The sequence below is a fragment of the Chinchilla lanigera genome, unplaced genomic scaffold (assembly GCF_000276665.1).
Source record: "Chinchilla lanigera isolate Chin_1 unplaced genomic scaffold, ChiLan1.0 scaffold00134, whole genome shotgun sequence".
In the NCBI taxonomy this organism is placed as follows: domain Eukaryota; kingdom Metazoa; phylum Chordata; class Mammalia; order Rodentia; family Chinchillidae; genus Chinchilla; species Chinchilla lanigera.
In genome coordinates this window covers 3,249,624-3,270,699 of record NW_004955535.1, presented here as the reverse complement: position 1 = coordinate 3,270,699, position 21,076 = coordinate 3,249,624, and the positions used below count along the sequence as shown (strand labels likewise).

General features: G+C 37.9%; 1 protein-coding gene across 6 annotated transcripts in view; it reads right to left on the bottom strand.

Annotated features, from left to right (window-relative positions):
- Dmd (dystrophin) overlaps positions 1-21,076 on the bottom strand; it is a 2,013,932-nt gene that overhangs the window by 26,316 nt on the left and 1,966,540 nt on the right. For all 6 annotated transcript variants that reach the window (XM_013507710.1, XM_005410485.2, XM_005410486.1 and 3 more), the window contains 3 exons: positions 20,759-20,824; positions 19,584-19,649; positions 16,660-16,818 (listed from right to left, as the gene is read on the bottom strand). In XM_013507710.1, coding sequence (XP_013363164.1) covers positions 16,660-16,818; positions 19,584-19,649; positions 20,759-20,824 — 291 coding nt within the window. The remainder of the gene's footprint in view (positions 1-16,659; positions 16,819-19,583; positions 19,650-20,758; positions 20,825-21,076) is intronic.

The following is a 21,076-nucleotide window of genomic DNA, read 5'->3' as shown; positions in this document are numbered from 1 at the left end:
GCTATTTTAGCTTTAAATATTGCTTCTCTGTGATTTCCTCCATTCTCTTCTTCTGAAATCCCTGAAACACGCCCCCAAATAAACCCTGAAGTATACACCCAGTAATGCCAGCTTGCTCTCTCTCTCTCTCTCTCTCTCTCTCTCTCTCTCTCTCTCTCTCTCCCTGTCTCTCTCTCTCTCACACACACACACACACACACCTTCCCTCTCATTCTCCCATCATGTAGTCCAGGCTGGCACAGGAATGCACAGCCACACCCAGCAAGAGCAATCTTTACTGTTGTGGTGTTGTGTCACTTTACATTCATGTGGTTAACGGAGGGAGTGGGATTCTCACTTCTTTAGTGTTTTAGATTCTGCTTTGGAGACACATTTTAAAAGGGATGTTGTACTGCGTGTTTCCTTTAAATTTACTTCTCTTTCTAAACTCATGTCTATCAATAGTTGTGTGGCAGCACCCACACACCTTTGAAAGGTCTATAGTGTAGAACTATGTCTGCATTGAGTGATATGGAAATATTGCTAATTGTACCACCAGACAATATGCAGGTTCAGATTCTGGTTTCAAAGCTATGATGCTCTCCTACCTACTGCACACTTCCCTCTATCCCAGGTTCTACGAATTAGGCCCAGAGATAAACTGTAGTCCCCTCCAGCAGTCAAAATTGTTCTTGATCATGCTTAGGCATGTGTATGTGTATGTATCTCTCCAAGTGTGCTTATGTAGGGCCTTAATTTCCAATAGTAATCCTGGCTATGGACCCTTACCTTGTAAGGAGAATTTTGATTATCAGACCGTAGGGGCCAAAAGCCCACAATCTTAGCTAACTGCTTGCCATGACTTGCTTTGCTTTTTTTCCCATTTCCATTCCACTGAGATGTTCATCTTGTTTTAAAGTCCAGCTATGTCTTTTTAATTTTTAATTTTTCACTTTACATATTACCTACCACTAGATAAATGGTAGGAGCAGAGAAAGATGCCTTAAAGCAAGAGCTAATCTAATCTTAATCACAGGCTATCAGGCCACATTGATTTTGTACATGCATGGTCAAGGTTACTTCAGTATTAATTCAAACATTAATTCACAAGACCAAGATTAAATGAGGCACACAAGTACCTTTCTCCCCCTAAAATATGTCACATACATAAGCCTCCTAGTGAGCTCAATAACAAACTTGACTGCAACAGACTGGTCTTCCCTCCTGACGCTCTAAGGTAGGACATGCCATTATGCCAAAGGTTCTAAAGCCAGAAATGGTTCGTAAAAGATATCCTCGCCAGCAACCAAGTAAAGCCCAAAGTTTTTTGGGTTGAGTCAAAATTCTCTTTTAAGGTATTTATAAATGTTCATGAGGGTTATCAAGAAGAATTGGTGCTCAAGGGATTGAACTGGCAATGACTTTTACTAAATATTTTCTAACAAATGTAGTCAAAATCACATTTTTGTTAGGGGATGGGAAACACAGCCATTTAGCCCATATAAATTAAGCTGTTATATTTAAGAAATGAAGTATGCAAGTACATTTCAAAGCATACCTTTTCTGCTATTACCATAATGCTAGATTTCTTTCACAGAGTATTTGTAAGGCATATAGAGGAGATCATTCCCAGAAATCAGAAGCAATTGCTCCTTTATCACTGTTTTCCAAGGTAAATTGTTTCAAAGTTTAACCACAAGTACAAAATTTACCAATTTCAAGAGCGAGTTATCAGTTTATATTGTTACTGGTATATAGTTTGCTTTTCTTGAAGTGGTACATCTCACCCCTACTGATTCCCTAATTGTTAGGATGTAGTCATTTCAATACAGATGAGTATGTCAGTGATCAGGCAATGACTGTAAAGAGAATCTATTTACATTCCTGATTATCTTGTAAATTATATTTTTCTGGTAGCTCCCTAAAGAACACTAATTCAAATTCACTGCACATGGCTTCTGTCACTACAATTTTTTCCTACAGCCAGTCATTCTGAAAAGTTTCCCACCCAATATTAATTTCTTATTCTCCATAGAGTGAAAATCCTTCCATTCTACAACTATGGAGATGTAGCTGATTAATTTTATGCCATAAAGTATAGAGCTGTGGTTGTCCAGATGCAAATTTACATTTATAAAAGTTTCCTAACCAAGTAATGGACAGAAGAGATGAACTAAATTGGCAAGTCTTATTGTCTTACCTCTACTTGTTGAAAACTATGAATAGATCTGGCCCCTTTAACAATGACTTGTGTCTCCCTGTCAATCATAACTAGCACATATGATAAAGAACATATAACATTTTTGTAATTTCTATTAATGTACGAGTTCAAATGATTTTAATGTATTTTATCTACTCTGTAAGTAGAACTTCCCTACTATGTGTAATTATAAAGCGGTACAATCATATGTAAAGAAGGACAACATGGAAAGAAAGCTTTGTAAATAAGGAAGGGAAGAGGGGTTAAAGTGCAGGGGAATGAGAAAAACTGAGGAATCAGAATATATCATGTACAGGTACAAATTCTCTATGATGAATGTGATCATTATTTATACCTAAATTGTACCAATAAACTTAATAATAGTAAACAAATGAAAGTTATCCTCCAGTGATCACTGTTTCTGAAAGAGTATTATACATTAAACTGCATACCGAAGTAGACAGTCTATTTTCTAAAATCAAACAACTATAAAGGCGTACGTCTAAAAGAAATAGGCCCAGAGAAATCCTGCCTTTACCCTCTTACAGTAATAAAAGCAATTAAGTCACACCCACCAAAATCTAGATTCAGGCAACTGTAGTAAGTCATATAGAATGGTTACAGTAACTATACATTTAGCAAATTAACAGGTTTTTTTAAAAGGCATATTATTCTGCCAGCATGATGAGTTTTAAAAGCCAGATACTGCAGAGCCTTTTTAATCACAATAAAATATTTAAAGGTATAACATCAATTTTTATCAAGCACCAAATTAAAAGCACCCCTAAACTAGGTGGAAAAAGATATGCACGCACCTTGGATGACTAGTGTTAAGAAGACTCACAGAGCAGGAAGTACAAGTATACATATTTTAGGTCTGCCTTAAGCAAAACAGTAAAAAATGGCACAATACCCACCCAGGCTCTTGTTTCTGATCCTTTTCCCTTAATATTGCCCTACTTTAAAACATTCAGAGCTCTTAACCCAAACCCTTTTCCTCCTCAAATTTTCTCAGTATAAAGTATTTATGTAAGACACTTAAAATTTACTGGACTTTTATAATAATATGACATTTTCTTCCAATATCTGCATCTTAAAAGAGATGTCAAAGTATGTAAAGAGGGGAAAAGTTTTGTCCCACCAGGAGAAAAATTGAATGGTATAATTTTTTTAACACATTGCCTTTTTGGCATCTTGACCACCCATGGCTGAGGAAGGCATTAAAGTAGGGTTTGACAGACAGTGTTGGAGTCAGAAAGACCTCTAGAAAGACCCCAGTGTGTCCACAGATTAGTGCTGGAACAGAATACATGGACCAAAGCTACAGGGTTAATGTAGCGTAGTGTGCTATTTTCTACACATGCCTTTGAAAGACTCTTGCTGAGGTGAGACAACCAATTTAGCACTAATCCTATTATGAGGGTCGGGGGGCATTATGGTCTTCATTTTATATGTAAAACTTTTAGAACCATGATCAACCCACACTACATGATCAAGAAATGTTTGTAGTGATATGTTGTAAAATGTTGTATGTCTGTTAATGTTTCCCTCCTTTTATCCTTAAAATAAAAAAAAAAGAAATGTTTGTAACTATTTTTACTTCTTTCTATATTTTATACTTTTTAATTTGAAACCTCAGGTGTGCTGAAAACTCCCTCTCAAAAAACAGCACTTAAAACTCCGAAATGAAAACAATCTATTAGGACTCACTGAGCTTGGCACAAAATAAACATATATGGTGCTATGAAGGGGATTCATCATTCAAAATTTCCCCTATATATGCTTAAGGGTTAGCCTCTAAGCATGTATAGCTACTCCCAAATTCTGGAATTATTGTCTATCTCCCATCATCTTTGCCTTAGTAAAGTTTATCACAACCGGGTATCTGAGCAAAATGAAATCAACAAGTTAAGAAATTTCCTTCGATTTGACTGAATATGCTAGGCAAGTGACAAAACAGCCCCATGTGTCCACAGATTAGTGTTGGAACAGAATACATGGACCAAAGCTACAGGGTTAATGTAGCGTGGTGTGCTATTTTCTGGACATGCCTTTAACATAGGGATCTATACCTTACTTAAATTCCAAGATAGATAACTTGATAATATTAGGGTGTCAGTTTATCTTTATTGGCTCAGATGTTTTCCAGATTCCTAATCAGGGCTTACCATACCATTATCTATAGAATAATTCTACTTTTATCAAAAGTTCAACACAAGAAGGGAAGAACTCACAAGAAATCCTACCTACTATATCTGGAAATAAGGCAAACAAAAGCCCAAGATGAAAATGTCGGTGACTACTCTTCAACATTCCAAAGGCAAACCAGCAGCAGAGTGGTTTCAGAGGTGGGGTAGTCCAGTCTCCAGGAACACGACCAGTGGGAAAAATGTGTTTCAGTTTTCACACATACAGCAAAATATCAAACTTCCATTGTCTGTGGTCAGCAAAAAGCTGTAATAGTTTCCAGAAGAGTCATAATTTTAAGCTTTGTGTGTTACAGCTTGAGTCCCTTATGTGCAGTTAGAATCAGCCTTAAAATCAATGTATAGCCTATTTTTCACTTCTTGGGATACACTGCTAAACACTCTTGTCATATCTGATCTTATGGTTTCCTCTACTACAATGTAAGAAACCACATAATTTTTTTTAAAAAATAAGTCACGTACTTGTACATGACTTCATAGCAGCATTATCCATAACAGCCAGGTAAGTGGAAAGAAGCCCAATGCCCATCAACTTACGAATGAATCTTTAAATGTGGTATATCCATACAATGATGCTATTCAGCGTTAAGAAAAAATGAGGAACTAATACATGCTACAACAAAAATGTTCCTTTAACACATTATGCTGAAAGAAACCAGTCACAAAAGATCATATATTCTATAATTCCATTTAAATAAAAGGTCCATAATAAGCAAATCCATACAGAAAGAAAGTAGATGAGTAATTCTCTGTTACTGGGAATGGGGCATGGTTGTAGGACAAAGGAGGAATAACTGAAAATGGGTACTAATTTTACTTTTAGGATATCCTAAAAGTGCATGTGTGAAGATGGCTGCACAGCTCTTGTGAATATCTTATTAACCTGTGAAGTATATATATATTAAATGGGTGACTTATATGGTATATGAGTTATATTTCAGTAAATCTCTTCTCAGAAACTACACTCTAGATTCAGAATCTTGTTTCTCATAGCCCAGAAGGTATTTTCCTAGTGAAAGTAATAATTATCTAATGCTCTCTCTATGTAGAAATCAAGCTTTAACCCAAGTATAGAGAGGAAAAGTGATATGCAAGTGCCCACAGAATTACTTATGCAGACACTTAACAAAGTAGTGAGTTTAAAAAAAGAGCCCTCAAAAAAGCCTAAAAATCGCTCAAGGCTAGGTACCTTAAACAATTTAAATGGTTTGTCTAGTGGAAAATGATATCACAGCCTAATCAGGTACTGTATATTAAAGTGGGGGAAGAATAACAACAGAAGAAGTGAGAAAAACAAGGAGGACAGCTGAAAAAAAGTGGACCCCTAAATCTGTCATTTATGAGGAAAACACCAAATATCATTCATCCATTATTTATAAAACACCTTTACGTACTCAGAAATGCAGAGAAAATAATATTCAAGATACTGCCCCTTACCTTGAAGAGCTCACATTTTAGTGCGGGTGCTATTGGTTAGTTTGACCATGGTAACAAATTTTCACAAATGTGAAATAAATGGAAATCACACTCACTGCTACTGCTAAAAATATAGGTTACTTCTCCCTTGGACATGATCACCTTATTTCCCTAAGAGAACACAGGAGAAGAATCACATGGATTTCCTTTTATGACCTCTAGTTACAGCAGGAACAACAAGGTAATCCAGAATTTGGAGGCCAAAGAAAAGGTTATTTTTTAATTATTAAAGACAATAACAACTAAAATCGTGAGGTTAGCCAGCTGCAAAATGCTATCAATTTACATAAGTGATACACACCAGGAAATCATTTCTAACTGGGCTGCTAATGGGGAAGTGGGCATACTCAGGTACACTCAAGTCCATCAGGAGGTCCTTGGTCTTCTTTCTGTATACACACTCTTCTTGATTTTTTTTTTTGTTGCTGTTTTTTTTTGCCGGTACCAGGATTCGAACTCATGACCTTGTGCTTGCCAGGCAGGCGCTTTGCCGCTGAGCAAAATCTGCAGCCCCTATGCACTCTTCTTTTTGGAAGGACTCCATTCTCTGCCCAGGCTTCTAATTCCTCTAAGACCCATCCCACACGTACGACTCATTGCTCTTCAATCTAGACTTCTCTTCTAAAAATCTACAACTGTCTTTTTAATGTTTCCCGGACGACTGTTAGCTATGGGGCTCTATGAAGTGGGAACTTGCTAAGTCCCAAGCCACGCAATGTTGATACACTGATCACTTATCACTTTTCAAATTTCATTACCAGGAAGTGAACCTGTTTCCTCCAGTAGCATTACATAGGACCATATACTACCTATACATCTTTTAAACATATAATTCAATCTTAGAGTTGAAAACTATGCTTTGTACTCCTGTTATGAGATAAAAGGGGAGAAATATTTTCCCATATATTGCTTGTATACTTTCATATCAAGATACAAAAGACGGTTTGACAAATGCTGGCGAGGCTGTGGAGAAATAGGAACCCTTCTCCACTGCTGGTGGGAATGCAGACTGGTGAAACCACTGTGGAAATCAGTTTGGAGATTCCTCTGAAAACTAGGTTTAGAGGTCCCATTCAACCCAGCTATCCCCCTGCTGGGTATTTTCCCAAAAGATCTAAAAACATCATATCACAGTGATATATGTGCACCTATGTTCATAGCAGCACAATTTGTAATTGCTAAAATGTGGAAGCAACCCAAATGTCCATCCACCGAGGATTGGATAAGAAAATTATGGTACTTTTATATAATGGAATATTACTCAGCTGTAAAGAAAGATAAACTCGAGGCCTTTATATTTAAATGGTCACAACTAGAGACCATACTCATAAGTGAAATAAATCAAACATACATGTGCAAGCACCGCATTGTGTCACTAGTGTAAAACTTGAAAGAGTTAATTTAAATTCGGAGGTATGATAGACACTGTGAAATGATAGGAAACCACCGAAGAGTAAAGGGCTTCTGCGATGTGGGAAAAGAGAAGGGAAAGAAGGAGAAATTTTGTATGTATGTATATACAGGATAGATAACATGGTTGTTCTTCTATCTGCTGTTTCTATGCTGAAAGAAACTGTCAATGAGTCTTTGGTTGACCAGTATTGCATGTCTATATCTGTTTTCATGAGAAGCCACTTTGAAGATATCAATATGTAATACAACCACCATTGTTAATTCCCTACCACCTTGTTTGTAACTCTGTATTGTCTGTATTGTGCTTGTGATATGTTGTAAAATGTTGTATGTCTGTTAATGTTTCCCTCCTTTTATCCTTAAAATAAAAAAAAAAAAAAAGACGGTTTGAACAACAAGGGACCTTCATAGCTAACCTCTTAGAAAGATGCATTTATAACTGAATAGAGACAAAAGTTCTGGCCTTTGCAAATATCTTTCAGAGTTCAATCAGTTAGCAAGTAAGAACTTCATATAGCAAGTTAATTGTGTCAAGTCACTGGTGGAAACGTTTGTTGGCAATCTGACTAACAGGTCAGGTTATTCAGTGGGATATTACTATGGTCATAGGAAGCTATTTAGTACGTACCTTTGAAATTTCCAGACTAAATCATTGTGGCCTCTGGCTCCACAGGGCAGTTGCTTCACTACCAGAGCATATCAGAAGTTGCTTTTGTGAGAAAAATGCAGACTTCATTTGCAGGTACCTGTTATAGCTACTCGCTCTGATGTCCCTAAAAAGATAATGGCTAGTCTTTTCAACACCTACAGTGGAAAGCCAACTATCCTATCTCTTTGGCTTGTTTTCAAAGTTTAGTATAGACTTGAATTTCTTTACCAAAGTATATTCTATACAACAGTGTAACTAAGCTCGAGGTCAAGTAAGAATGAGCAATACTGGGCTAGACAAAGTTAATCAGATTTCTTCTAACTCCTCAATGCAAATGCTAAAGTAATTATGACCTTCCAATACAAGCATTTTCAAGGCTTTCTGCCCTTGGAATCATTTAGAAAAAAAACTCAAAGATATTCTGCAGGAAACATTTTAGGCAACATTATCCTTTATTCTTGGAGAACTGCTGCTACTGCTTTGGTCTTTAATGTTTAGCTTATCATAACTATCAAAAACCACAAGAAAAAGCCACATAAAAACTTTCCTTAGTCTTTGTTATAAAAATGTTGGTAAGGATACTAACCAATCATCATTCCAAGTGGAACATTGGTTAAGAGTTCAGAGCTGCCTGAGTTCGAATCCATGACCCACTGCTTGCTAGCTGTACAGTGTCCTTCCCACTCGGTCTCATCACATCTTTGGAGATAGCCCCTTATTCGGAGTTGTTGTAGGAGTAAATAAGGTATCACATGTACTCAGGACAATTCCTGTCCTTTGCAAGCACTCCAAGGACAGCTGTTTTTTGTTACTGTGGCAATGATTATCTAGAGCCAGAAAATTATGGTCTTTCCTTAAGATGTGGCATGCTCCTTACATCCAATATTATGAGACAGACAAATCTTTGTTTCCTTTTATCTACCTGGGTACAGGGAAGCACCAATAAAATCTGAAACGCAATGATGCCAATTCCTACTATGTTCATTGACCTACTATGTATACTGTGGGAATCTTATTGCTATAGGTTTTTACAAAATCCTTTTTGGAAAGTGAATACATTAAATCAGTATTGGAAATTTCCGTTTGAACATACTCGGCCAACAGAATTAAGTCCAATAAACACTTTTTTCTTTTTATCCAGTAAACCCTTTGCAAATGAGTGATTTTTCCTGTGTGTAATTTCATCTGTTTTTGACTGATCATTTCCCAGTTCCCTTACTGAAACACTGCATATCCTACTCCTCCCTCTGCTTCATTCATTCAGTGACCTTCCAATTTCTCCATCCCTTCTTCACTTGCATAAAGGCCGTAGTTCAGAACGTGGCCATCTTTCAACAGACTGTTTCACATATACCAATCTCAAGGGGATTGGTTCCCTGTTTACAATTTTTTTTCAATCAATATTTTAGGACAAAATTTAAACTCCTTATTATGATTTACAAAATCCTTCTTTTTTTCCATTTCTCTTTATGGTATCTATCTATCTATCTATCTATCTATGTGGTACTGAGCATTGAATCCGGGGTCTTTGCACTGAGCTATATTTTCAGCCTCCTGTTTTTTGAGACAAGATCTTGCTAAATCACTGAGCTGCCCAGGCTGGGCTCATGTCTCAGCCTCTTGGTATATAGTATACAGGCATGTACCACCACACCTGATTCAAGGGCCTTTACACAGTAGCTCACCCACCACTCTGCTGCTCTCTTGGTCTCCTGATTCCATGCTTTACATTATTCTCTGTTCCATCATTCTGGAACATTCATCTTTTCCCTCTCCCTCAGCCTGGCAAACTCCTATTCAGTATTCAGCCTAAAACTCCATTTGTTAAGATCACTCCCTCAAAGAGAATTACTCACTTCCGTACCCCTGAGAGCGCTTGTTACACTGGCTTATAATAAACTGTTTATATTTTAATATCTTTTATTAAATGTTGAGCTCCATGAGATAAGAAACAAGGCTTCTTCATCTTAGTAGTCTTGGCACTTTTAAAATCATATTAAGCATTCTGTAAGTATCTGTGGAACTGAATGGAATTATATCCTCAGGCCAGGAAAGTAACTCAAGAAAGCTAAGAGCAGTCAATTCTCCTGCAGTCGCATGGTCTGGTAATGAAGGCCACAGGAGAATGAGGGGCTTCAAGGAAATTCAGAAAAGGGAAATTGGATTATAAGAACTGATGTCTGACCTAGTCTGTCCTAGGGAGATGGCTATGAATGAAGATGTGAATATTCTAATCGCCAGTGGAGTACTTCAATTTTTCTGTGGTATGCAGCAGTTCTCATGGCCATCCAATTTCCCATGCGAAGATCCTAAGCTCATCAGAAAACAATCTGACTTTTATTCTGACCTCTGTGATGCTGAGTTTTAAGACATTGTGGACCCCGGGATAGAGTAACAGCTCCAGTCTCTAAAAATCAAATATCCCCCATTTTATTTGATCTAGTAATTGGACTTAAACCGCGTGGTGTTCCACAAAGAAAGCTTTAAAGTGACCTGAATAAGTTCACTGCAACAAAACAATGAGAAAGACAGAAAATTAAGAGAAAAGGAGATAGAAATGGTCATTCTGGGCTATCCCTTCACTTCCATGAACTGGATGCCACAAATCAGACTTTGATTAACTCGGGACAAACTAAGTTGGACCTACTACTTAGACACTGAGCCTCTGAATCCTGAGAACTCCATGTCGCCCACACATACCCGTCCTCCCTACCGGAGCAGCGCTGAAGCAGTTGACCCAATTCTTACACAGCTTTTTAAATGCAGCATATTTACCCTTCAGCTCTTGCTCGGCCTTGCCATAAAAGGCCTTGACTGTCTGATTTATGTGGTCAACTGAGCTCTCTTTATCTAAAAAGGCTCTGCAGCCCTTTGTTTTGGGGCCCACGTTGCCAAGTGACACAAATGCCTCATTTCATTAACTTTCTCGTATACCACTCTAACTTGAACAAAAGTGGAAACAGCTACGGGAATCCACCTCTACTCTTTTCCAATATGTCTACTGGACATTCTAACACTCACTCCATTATTCTCTGCTCTTTTTCTTGCTTCACCCCAAATCCTCAGCTACCACACTGTGTTCAGAGGTGATCCTTCTACTCAAAGCCAGGGCTCCTGCTGTGCCTTGGTACCTTTACTCCTTGTCCCTCCTGCCTCTTTTGGGAAAATATTCCCACCATTCCCAAGCCCTCTGCCTCTTTTCTTCTGGCATGTTCCTTTAGCATGTGGAGATTAATTAAGAGTTTTTAAGTTAAAGGAGAAGGCCAGAGTGAACATTACATAACATTGTGTGAAATAGTTCCCACAACCACAAGTACATTTGCAGATATTTGCCTACATAGAAAATGTCTTTTGAAGGACACACAAGAAACCTATCAAGGAGGTAGCCTCATGAGCCAGAAACATTACCAGCAGGAGATAAGGTTAGAAAACGACTCCCTCTTCTCTATATGTCTTCTTGAACCTTTTGAATTTTTCTATACATTCATGTTAAAAGAATAAAAGTAATTTAATAAACATTTTAATGTTCATATCTTCCAGAGTTCTACCCAAGCAAGTGTTCTTCTGCTTAGCACTGCCTATGAGCTGGTGACTCACAGACCTAACATATCTGGCCCACACCACTCCTGGAAGCTTCCAAGTTCTATTTCTCATAGACTGTGAGACATTTACCCACGGGAAGCTCACACAGACCCCACTAATATTTCCCCTACGCCAATCAGCATATTTTAGCTTCTTAGCCCTTGAGAAGTACCCCCACAAATCCTGCTGAATTCAGTGATGGACCTGCTACCCTGACTCCTCAATTGTCAGGCCCAGCTGTACTTAGCAGACCTGGGAATCATTCCTTTCTCCTCTACACCCATCAGACCACCAATTCAAGAAGCTCTATTTCTCCCCTAAAATACTACTCAGATCCAGCCTGTCCCTCCTGTTTCTATTAGCTTCCTTAAGATCCCCATCACCTCTTTCCTGGGCTTCCACAATACCTCCAGTACGTTGTCTTTCCAAAGTCAGCCCTACACAGCTGTATGAGTCTAAGTGTATGGATGTAAGCTGCATGGACAAAGGAAGGGTGGGCACAGGGGCAAATCTAAGGGCCACACTCCTGCTTGGCAACCAGAAGAGGCTCTCTATCTTATGCAAGGAAGCACAGACTCCTCAGTGTGGTGCCACATCCTTCCCAACAGGCCCTTGTCCACCTGCAAGCCTCATCTCCGCCCATTTGCCTTGCTGACAAATGTGGTATGACTGCAATTTCTCCAAAGATATTTTGCTATTCCTCTCTGACACCTTGGTTTACATCTGTCCCTGACTGGGAATGTCCACTTCTGTCCTCCTCCTGCTCAGTGATCTTCTCACCATCACTATAGGCTCACACGTGGACTACAGGAAGATGTTATAAAGATTGCTGAGCCTATGAAGACTGAGTACTAGAACAGGCCTTGTGTAATCACCAGAGGAATGAGAAAGCTAGAGAAAACCCAAATGTATGCTGCAAAAGGTCTGATCACCCAACAAGGTATCTGAAAAGTACTGAATAAGTACTAAGAATCTACAGAGTTCCTTGTTGTCATATGACATCTACTAACAAGTTTAATTAACTTTAGGCTTCACAAAGAATCAGGTTGATATTTACCTGCCTTTTAAACTTGGGAACAATCTAATCAATTTGCTATGCAGGTAGTGGAATGACAAGGAATCTTCATCTCTTATAAAGGATACCTTTGCATTGCTACAGTCATACCTTGGATTTCAAGAACAAGCCTTGGTTTATTTAGACAGTATAAAAAAATACGTGGGAATTTGAATACTACAGATTTAAATCCAAAGACTGTAGACTTTCATCTACACAGCAAAATACAGCCTTGAACTTGCAATGCTAAAGACATAGGATGGGGCAAATCCTCAAGCCAACTGGTTTCTACCAAAGATGAATGTGAATTATCAGTGATAATGAGTGAGAGATATTATGCAGAAATGAAAATTTTAGGACTACATATTTTGGTAATATTATTAGCTGCCCAAACTTCTGAGGGACACTCTCAAAAAAACAAAGTCAGATTTAGCTTTTGCTCAAAGTTTTAATGTTATCACTGTGGTATAAACTAAGAATCAGAGAATAAGTGTGAGAGATATACAGGACCTTGGATTTGGGTAATACATTTGTAACATTTTAAATTTTTGACACATCAATGTTGGTGCTAATCAAGGCCACCTGAAAAAGAAGTATTATTAAAAGTGAGGAGGAAAAAAAGAGGACGAAAGGCTTTTCTCTAGGCAATTAGGTTTGTAAAACAATTTTCATCAAAAGTGCATGCATGTGTGCTACAAATGAAATGGACTCAGCTTCACTTCAATTCATTATTCATTAATTTACTCAACAAATATTTATCAAAAGCTATGTGCAACAATTGAGAGAAAAGAAATTCTAATGACAGAGATAAGACACCCCGTGACACTTCAAAAATAGCCATTTTCTGTTTTCCCAGGAGACTGTGAGGTTATGTCATGAATAAGAAGAATTAACAGAATTCAGTAACATAACCAGTCAGGAATGGAGGCCTCCAACCTCTCTCCTTTGCTAACTGTTATTTGGAGAGAAGGCGTAACTATAGAATAAAAGAACACAAAGTCCACATGGATATAGGTAATACTCATCCAAAACACTTGGGATGATCTCAATTCTAAATACCCAATCCCTTTTCTCTAAAAGTAAGTTCAGTTTGTCATTTATACAGCTGAATTCTGACTTGGGAAATAGCCAACTTCGCAGGCACAGAGAAAGGGCATCGAAAGACTTCCTGGGTTTCCTTAGGGGAAGGACAGGAAAAGGCAAATTAAAGGTTTCTTAGGGGACATGGAATTCAAAGGTCATGAAGGCAAGGGATGGTGCTGAAGCTCCTTGAGCAGAACTGTGAGAACAGGAAAGGACAGAACAAAGAAAACCAGGCAGGTTGTTTTTAGGGCAGATCTCTGGGGAGACATTTTTTTTTATTTTAGATCTGATAGGAGGTGAAAATGTGACAAAGTAGAGAGAAAGGACACACCTCCTGACCGTTTCTTGAGGGTCAAAATAACTTACAAAAATACTTGCACCAAGACCAGATTCTACATTTCAGAGTTCTTAGTAGCCATGGTATAATGTTCTTCTTTCTTTTGGAGAACAAACCACACCATTCTTGAAGAATGACTTGGAAACCTTTCAGGGTGAAGAGTCTGTCACTGTACCACAAGTAGATGAACTGGTTTTTTCAGAGACATTTTGTTTCTTACAAATATTCCCTCAAGTGGAGACACATTCCAAGGAATAACCCCCAATTCTACGTAAATGGCCTATACATAGCAACTCCTTTTCATTCTCTGGTCCAAGGTAGAGTTGGCCATTTTGAGTCAGAAAAATCTGAATGTGAATGTGCTTTTACTGCTGGCTGACTGTGGAATCTAGGGCAAGCTCCTGGAAGCTCTCTGAGCTTCTGTTTTCTGATCTATAGAAAAGAGACAAGCTCTTTCTTATAGAGCTTTTAGGAAGATTAAATGACCTAAAATATTTAAGTGCTCTGAAAACACAGGGCTGGGAGTGTAGCTCAGTAGTAAAATATGTGCTTAGCATGGACAAGGCCCTTGGTTCAGTCCTCAGCACTGGAAAACAAAAGAAAAACAAAACATGCCCTGAAGATGATAAAATTATATATAAATACTATTTTATTAGTATTCTTGACCAATGCACTTTTTGATCTGGTGACCATGGTATAGAAGGAGAATGCACTAACAAACAAGACAGAGATCTTGACCAATGAGCTAAAAGTTGTATCACACTGGCAACAATCCTACTGAAACACATACTGACTCCTCATCACATCGAATTCTATTTACACTGTCAACCCCAGCATTTTCTTCCCATTTTGATTTTGACCCCTATAATAATTACAGATTTAACATCAATGGATACTAACAATTATTCTTAATAAACTGGAGGAAAATGTTTTCTCTACCATGCTGTTCAGTCTCAAACAACCTTACAATTAAGGCCAAAAATAATGTTCTCATAAAACAACAGCAATGACAAAAAAGCACTATATTACCTCCTCGATGGTACTCATGTGACAACCCTGCCATATTCTTAGGTTTTCTCCAAACATATCCATTAAATATTCACACCACGTGAACTAGGTACTACAGGGGAATGAAGATGATTAAGGCACAGTCCTTACCCCAAAAGCACTCAAAAATCTCATTAGACGGAGGTACTGATAGTAACTGATAAAAAGGCAAACCATCAAGGAGTTCTCTGATAAAGTCCAAAGAGTTCTGGTAATAAAAGGAAAAGACAAATTACCTCCAACTGCAGAGCTCTAGGAGGGTTCTGTGGGGAAAGTTATTTTGAGTAAGGTCATGGAAGATGGATAGGTCTTTTTTGTCGGAACGGCAGTGGATGGTTGGGGGCTAGCAGCTAGGATGACAGGCAAGCTTGAACTTGACCCAGAAAGCAGATGAGAGCGGGATGTATTCAGATATAGTAGCTACAATAGCATAGCCGGAACACAGGGAGGAGAAAAGATGACTAAGTTGAGAAAGGAGGTCAAAAGAAAATTGTGCAATGTTTGAATGCCCAGCTGAAAAGCCACATTTTTTTTTCAAGATAGAGATATCCAATAAAGAAAGAACGTCACAATAGTTGTTGGTTCTAGAAAGAACAACAACTTGAGTCAGTATGGAGAGTTATTGGAGGGGTGGAAAAGAAACCAAAGGGAAGCCAACCAGATAAGGAACTAGGGTCACAGGTCTGAGGTATTAAGAGCTAGAAGGCAGGTAGTAAAGGCAGAAAGGACTGGATGAATGGCAGTATACTTTTTCATCTTCAGGTGACATCCTCCCTGAGGGCACTGGTTCTCTTGTGGTGATTAAGAAGTCTTCGTGCCTTAGGCTATACCAAAGAGATGAAAGTTCCTAAGTGCAACAAATTTGAGCAACTTCTCTTTAAAGACCTGCCTGGTGGCATTTGTCTGAAGAAGGTACACTGTGAGTTAGATGTGATTTCTTTGCTTTCTTAGCCAAGGGACCCGTGATACAATAAGTATGATACAAAAGTAAAAGTCTAGTGCTTTTCATTATCCTGATGCCACACAATACCCCAGGATTTTATAGTTTTGTCCTCCCTGCATCATTGTAATTTTCCTTAGCTTTTTTTCCTCTTCTACAATTTCTGCTACTTTCACGTGAACATCTTTTACAGGCAATGGCTAGCAATATGAGTGGTCTCTCTAATCTGCTATGATGGTTGAACATAAGACTTGTGAATTTGATGATGAATAGTAAGATGAAATAATTTGTTCCCAATGATGACCAAGCCAATGAATCTACTTTCTTAAATGTTTGTGATAATACAGCCTAAAACATGTAAAAATCATATAATCATAAAATTAAAATGACCTCCTTTTTTACTTATATTCTATTCTCAAATATAAAGTCAAAACCTCTGAAACACATGCAACGAATCATATACCCCCATCAACCCCTTCACACCTAAAATATGAGTTTTTATCCATACTGTTGCATTCATTTTCTTCTTTCAGAGAACAACAAAAAAAGAAAATCTGCAAATGGAGCTAAACAGATTATTTTAGCAAACAGTTAGACACAGAACGACTCTAAGTGAAGATTCCTGGTGCTTGTCTATGTGTGCAAAAGTATGCACTCTGCTTACCAGTGACAAAGCTAGAAGGAAAACTCACCTGTTTTCTTCCTCAAGATCTGCTAGGATTCTCTCTAGCTCCCCTCTTTCCTCACTCTCTAAGGAAATCAAGATCTGGGCAGGACTACGAGGCTGGCTCAGGGGGGAGTCCTGGTTCAAACTTTGGCAGTAATGCTGGATTAACAAATGTTCATCATCTCTGGAAAATAAAATCAAAGGTTTTGGTTTTTTGCCCCCTTTATTTTGCTTTGGGGGTCAGGGACTCACGTGTTTATTTGAAAATAGAAACATTTGCTCTTAACAATTAATTAGACCCTTGTTCCTGCTTCAAGAGACATTTAGATACTGCTGAGGTTGTGGTCTCCCACTCTATTGGTGACAATTCGAAGTGTTTCTTACTTAAACTTTCAGTTGAAATTGACAGGCCTGTTTACATGGATAAATGCAAGGTAGAATTATGGAGAAAATGGGACTCTATGTAGACTATTTAGCCAATAGTTAATAAATATTAAAAGCCCTAATAATGGCCATTTAATGGTTTTTGCTACCAAGACTGCCAAGATAACCTGTTTATTATCCCACACTGTTAGTAAGATTGACTAGGAAAAAACTGCGGCTCTTAAAATAATGGAGTAAATGCTGCAACATAACCAAAAGGTGTTGCTTCAGTCATCTAATTAGCTTGCAAAAGTCATGGAGGCAGGATAGTAGCAATAATTAAACTGTAAATAAATGATTGTTTCATTTAATTATTGTTTACATAAAAAAAAACTTGGGGGGGACCATTAAAGTGAATGATTAGAAGAAGACAGAGCAACTCATTAGTCAGACCAGGACTTAAGGATGAAGGGGGGTACTGAGGGGTCTTGTATTTTGGGAGGCAGATGCAATCTTTCCTGGAAACTAGGAGCCCTCTAATACCCAGGAGGAATTATTTTTGGAGTGCAACCCTTCAATCGCCTAAAAAGCCTGTGTACCTTCCAAAGGGTCTCATTGTATCACCCAGGCTGATCTTGAACTCCTGGGCTCAAACAGTTCTCCAGCCTTGGCTTCCCCAGTAGCTAGAAACTACAGGTGCATACTGCCTAGCCTGGCCATTCAGCTATTACTGACAGGCTAAAGCTCTTTGTTTCTGTTTAGAAATCATTAAGATGATAGTTTTATATTATTCCCTTCATACCACTTAATTGTAAGTTGAAAATAATGAATAAGATATTTAAGGGGAAAAGTCCTCCTGATTGAAATTATTTTAGTGTACCAAGCCAAATAACCAGAGGAGATGTCAACTAAAAATAACTATTGGGTATTAAAAGGAAACATTAAGTCAACCAATCTATCAAACCACTTCCTAAGCATGCCCCTAAATACCATGAATTTTTTACCATCTACACTGAGTGAAAATGGATTTCATGCCCTGAGAATGAGCTAAAGCTACATTTTGTTTAAAAAGAAAACAAAAGCAGTTTTACCACCTAATTTATTATTCCTGTGCCAAAATTCTGAAATTTTCTTGCTAGAATTTCCAACTTGTAATTATAACATGTAGCTGTCATTAAGCTTCTCTTACTGTTCTCTTAGGCAGCCAATGAATAGCAGTCACTGTCACATGGATACAATTTGGATTAATTTGAATGTGTCAGAGCTTCTAATGTCAAAATCAATGAGCCAAAGAAGCAAATCATTCAACATTTGGTTGATTCTTTGGTCATATATTCTCCTGTCAATGAATTTTATATATGTGAATACCATTAACACTTTTTTCCAATAAGAAAAAGAATGTATCATGACTGCAAAAAAGGCTGGGTTTTGTTGTTTGTTTGAAGTAACTAAGTCACACACAGATGACTGAGTATGGCCGTGATTCTTTATTACCACTTTGCTCCTCTTTATGTTATTAGATGAGAAGATTTATTCACATGTCTTCAATAACTATTTATATGTAAGTGCCACTTTGATACACTTTCCTTTGGCTTAACCTTCATGAAGCCTCTTTTCTCATCTAAGCGAGACTTTGGGTTGCCACATCAACTACATATGATAAGGTTACCAGTCTTCTCTTTGCCTATATTGCCATGACAAGATGGTGAAACTCCCTGAACTTACCAAACCAAAAACTAAAATTGTACATTGACTAGATTTCTTCTCTCTCCATTTTTTACTCAGATGGCAGATCCTTATTTCCCTTCAGGTGTTCACTTCGTAACCTGCTCTCTCCACCTTAGACCCTCATCAACACTTGCATGGTTCATGGCAACGTGCCGTGTGCTCCATACTGTGAATACTGTACCTTGTGTCTAGCATGAAGCCTCTGTTGTCCTGCCATAGCTATGTTCTCTGCCACTTCTAGCACTACTTCATGTCCTTCCTTAAAGTTTGAGAGAGCTGGCCTATTATCCCACTCACTGAGACCTGAATTTGTAGTCCCTCCTAGATATCCTTCACAAGACTGCCACATGCTCGATACCTCATGGAGACAGACGCTAACTCACATGAATTGACTACTTGATTTCTGGAGGAAAATACCCAACTACCCTATCATATGGGGATAGCGATTCTACATATACCAAGATCATATTTCCACTCTCCATCAGTGGAAAAATACATTAGCTATTACTTAGAATTAATATCACCTCCCTTTAAATACCTGGCAGGTTTGGTCAAAAACTAAGCATTTGACATAAGTGTTTGGGATTCTGCAATTTATAATGATATGGTATTAAGGAAGTTTCAATTAGAATAAGGCAATCAGTTTTTGCTACTCTGGAATACTGATAATGCCTGAATTTGGATGAGCTCATTCTGTGCCAGGCTGTTAAGAGTTAAAGAAAAAAAGCAAATGAATGGCTCTTTGAAAGATCAAATGAATATGATACTAGCTCCTCTATCCTGTGCTATCCTACCTCTAAATCCCTCCAAGCAATTTCATTGTCAGGAACATTTTGTAAAAAGAGATGGGATACTTACATGCTCTCATTAGGAGAGATGCTATCATTTAGATAAGATCCATTGCTGTTTTCCATTTCTGCTAGCCTGATAAAAAACGTAAAAGCTCATTAAAACTTATGTGACTTCTTAGAATCTATTCAAGACCTAATCGAACATTCCTGAAAACTAAAGGATAAATCATGGCAAGAGGAGAAAGGAATTCTTCAAATTAAAGGATGTGTGTGTTGCCTTAACCATTTGAAGCAATGTTTAGTAGACCATAGCTAGATAGTATCTTTGTATTTCTGATATAAATTCTAAAGGAAACTGTATTTCACTGCTGGCTTTTTGTCCCCCACATATTGATCTTCGTTTCACTGAGAACAGGTCTTTGTTTTTTGAGAAGAAAGGCTTCCCTAACAATAAATGCACCCCATACCTTACACTACCCCCCTTTTAAAACAATTAATGCCTTCTACCGATGACAGACTTACATAGCTAGTTAATGCTTTCTACAATTGATAAGTATGTCTAGCTTTAGAATATTGAGAAAGGACGGGTTCACAGCAAGTTCTCTAAATGCTCAGCCACCAGTCTTTTCCTTTAAAAATCTCCTTCGCCTGAGGTAATAATGAAGCCTTTTGACAGCTAAAAAAAAGTTAATCAAACTCTTGCATATTTATTTAACAAGCATAAGGTATTTTATAATTAGTAATTTAGTTTTTAGGTATAAAAATGATCTCCCACACAAGGTAGGTAGGATAGAAAAGTGCAAAGGTTAGGAAAGTTAATTGTTCTCTCCAGTGTATCATGTAAAATAAACACACAAATGGAAACCTGAGGATTTCATACTGTCCACATAACAAAGTATCATTCTTCACAGATTAATGACTAATCTAGCAGTTTTCTAAAGAGGGCAGATGACTCGTAGGCCAATTTGGTAAAAGTGTGCTCAGTATATACAGAACACAACAAAGCTACCAGAAATGTTTAAATACAGGCTCATTAGGTAAGAATGTTCTGGAACAATGCTCTCACTGGTGTCGAAAAACAACATGCAGTGGAATGGCATGCACGTTAGAGGGCAAGTTGATTAGTAGAAATCAGACAAGATTGAGGAAGAAAGAAAAGATTTGTTTAAAATTACTACAGGTTAGCTTTCCTTGGTTAGTTATTTCAATCAATTTTTGCCTAGCATTCAACTAGTCTCATACCTGCTAGCATAATGCTCAATGCGTGAATGAGTATCATCGTGTGAAAGCTGAGGGGACGAGGCAGGCCTATAAGGCAGAAAATGTGATTAGTCACAGATACCATCCATTAATGGAGAAAACCCCCACCACACACTTAATGTTATATACATGGCCTAGAATGCTTTTATCCTAATTCTATGGATCATGTACATTTAGCTGTTCCTGTAGTTTAGGGTTTTAATATCCAGATTTGAAAGATGATTTCTCATCTATCTCCTCTTCTCAAACGCCATAAAGACAGATCAAAAACTTCTCTGGACAGTTTTAATTATACAAAAG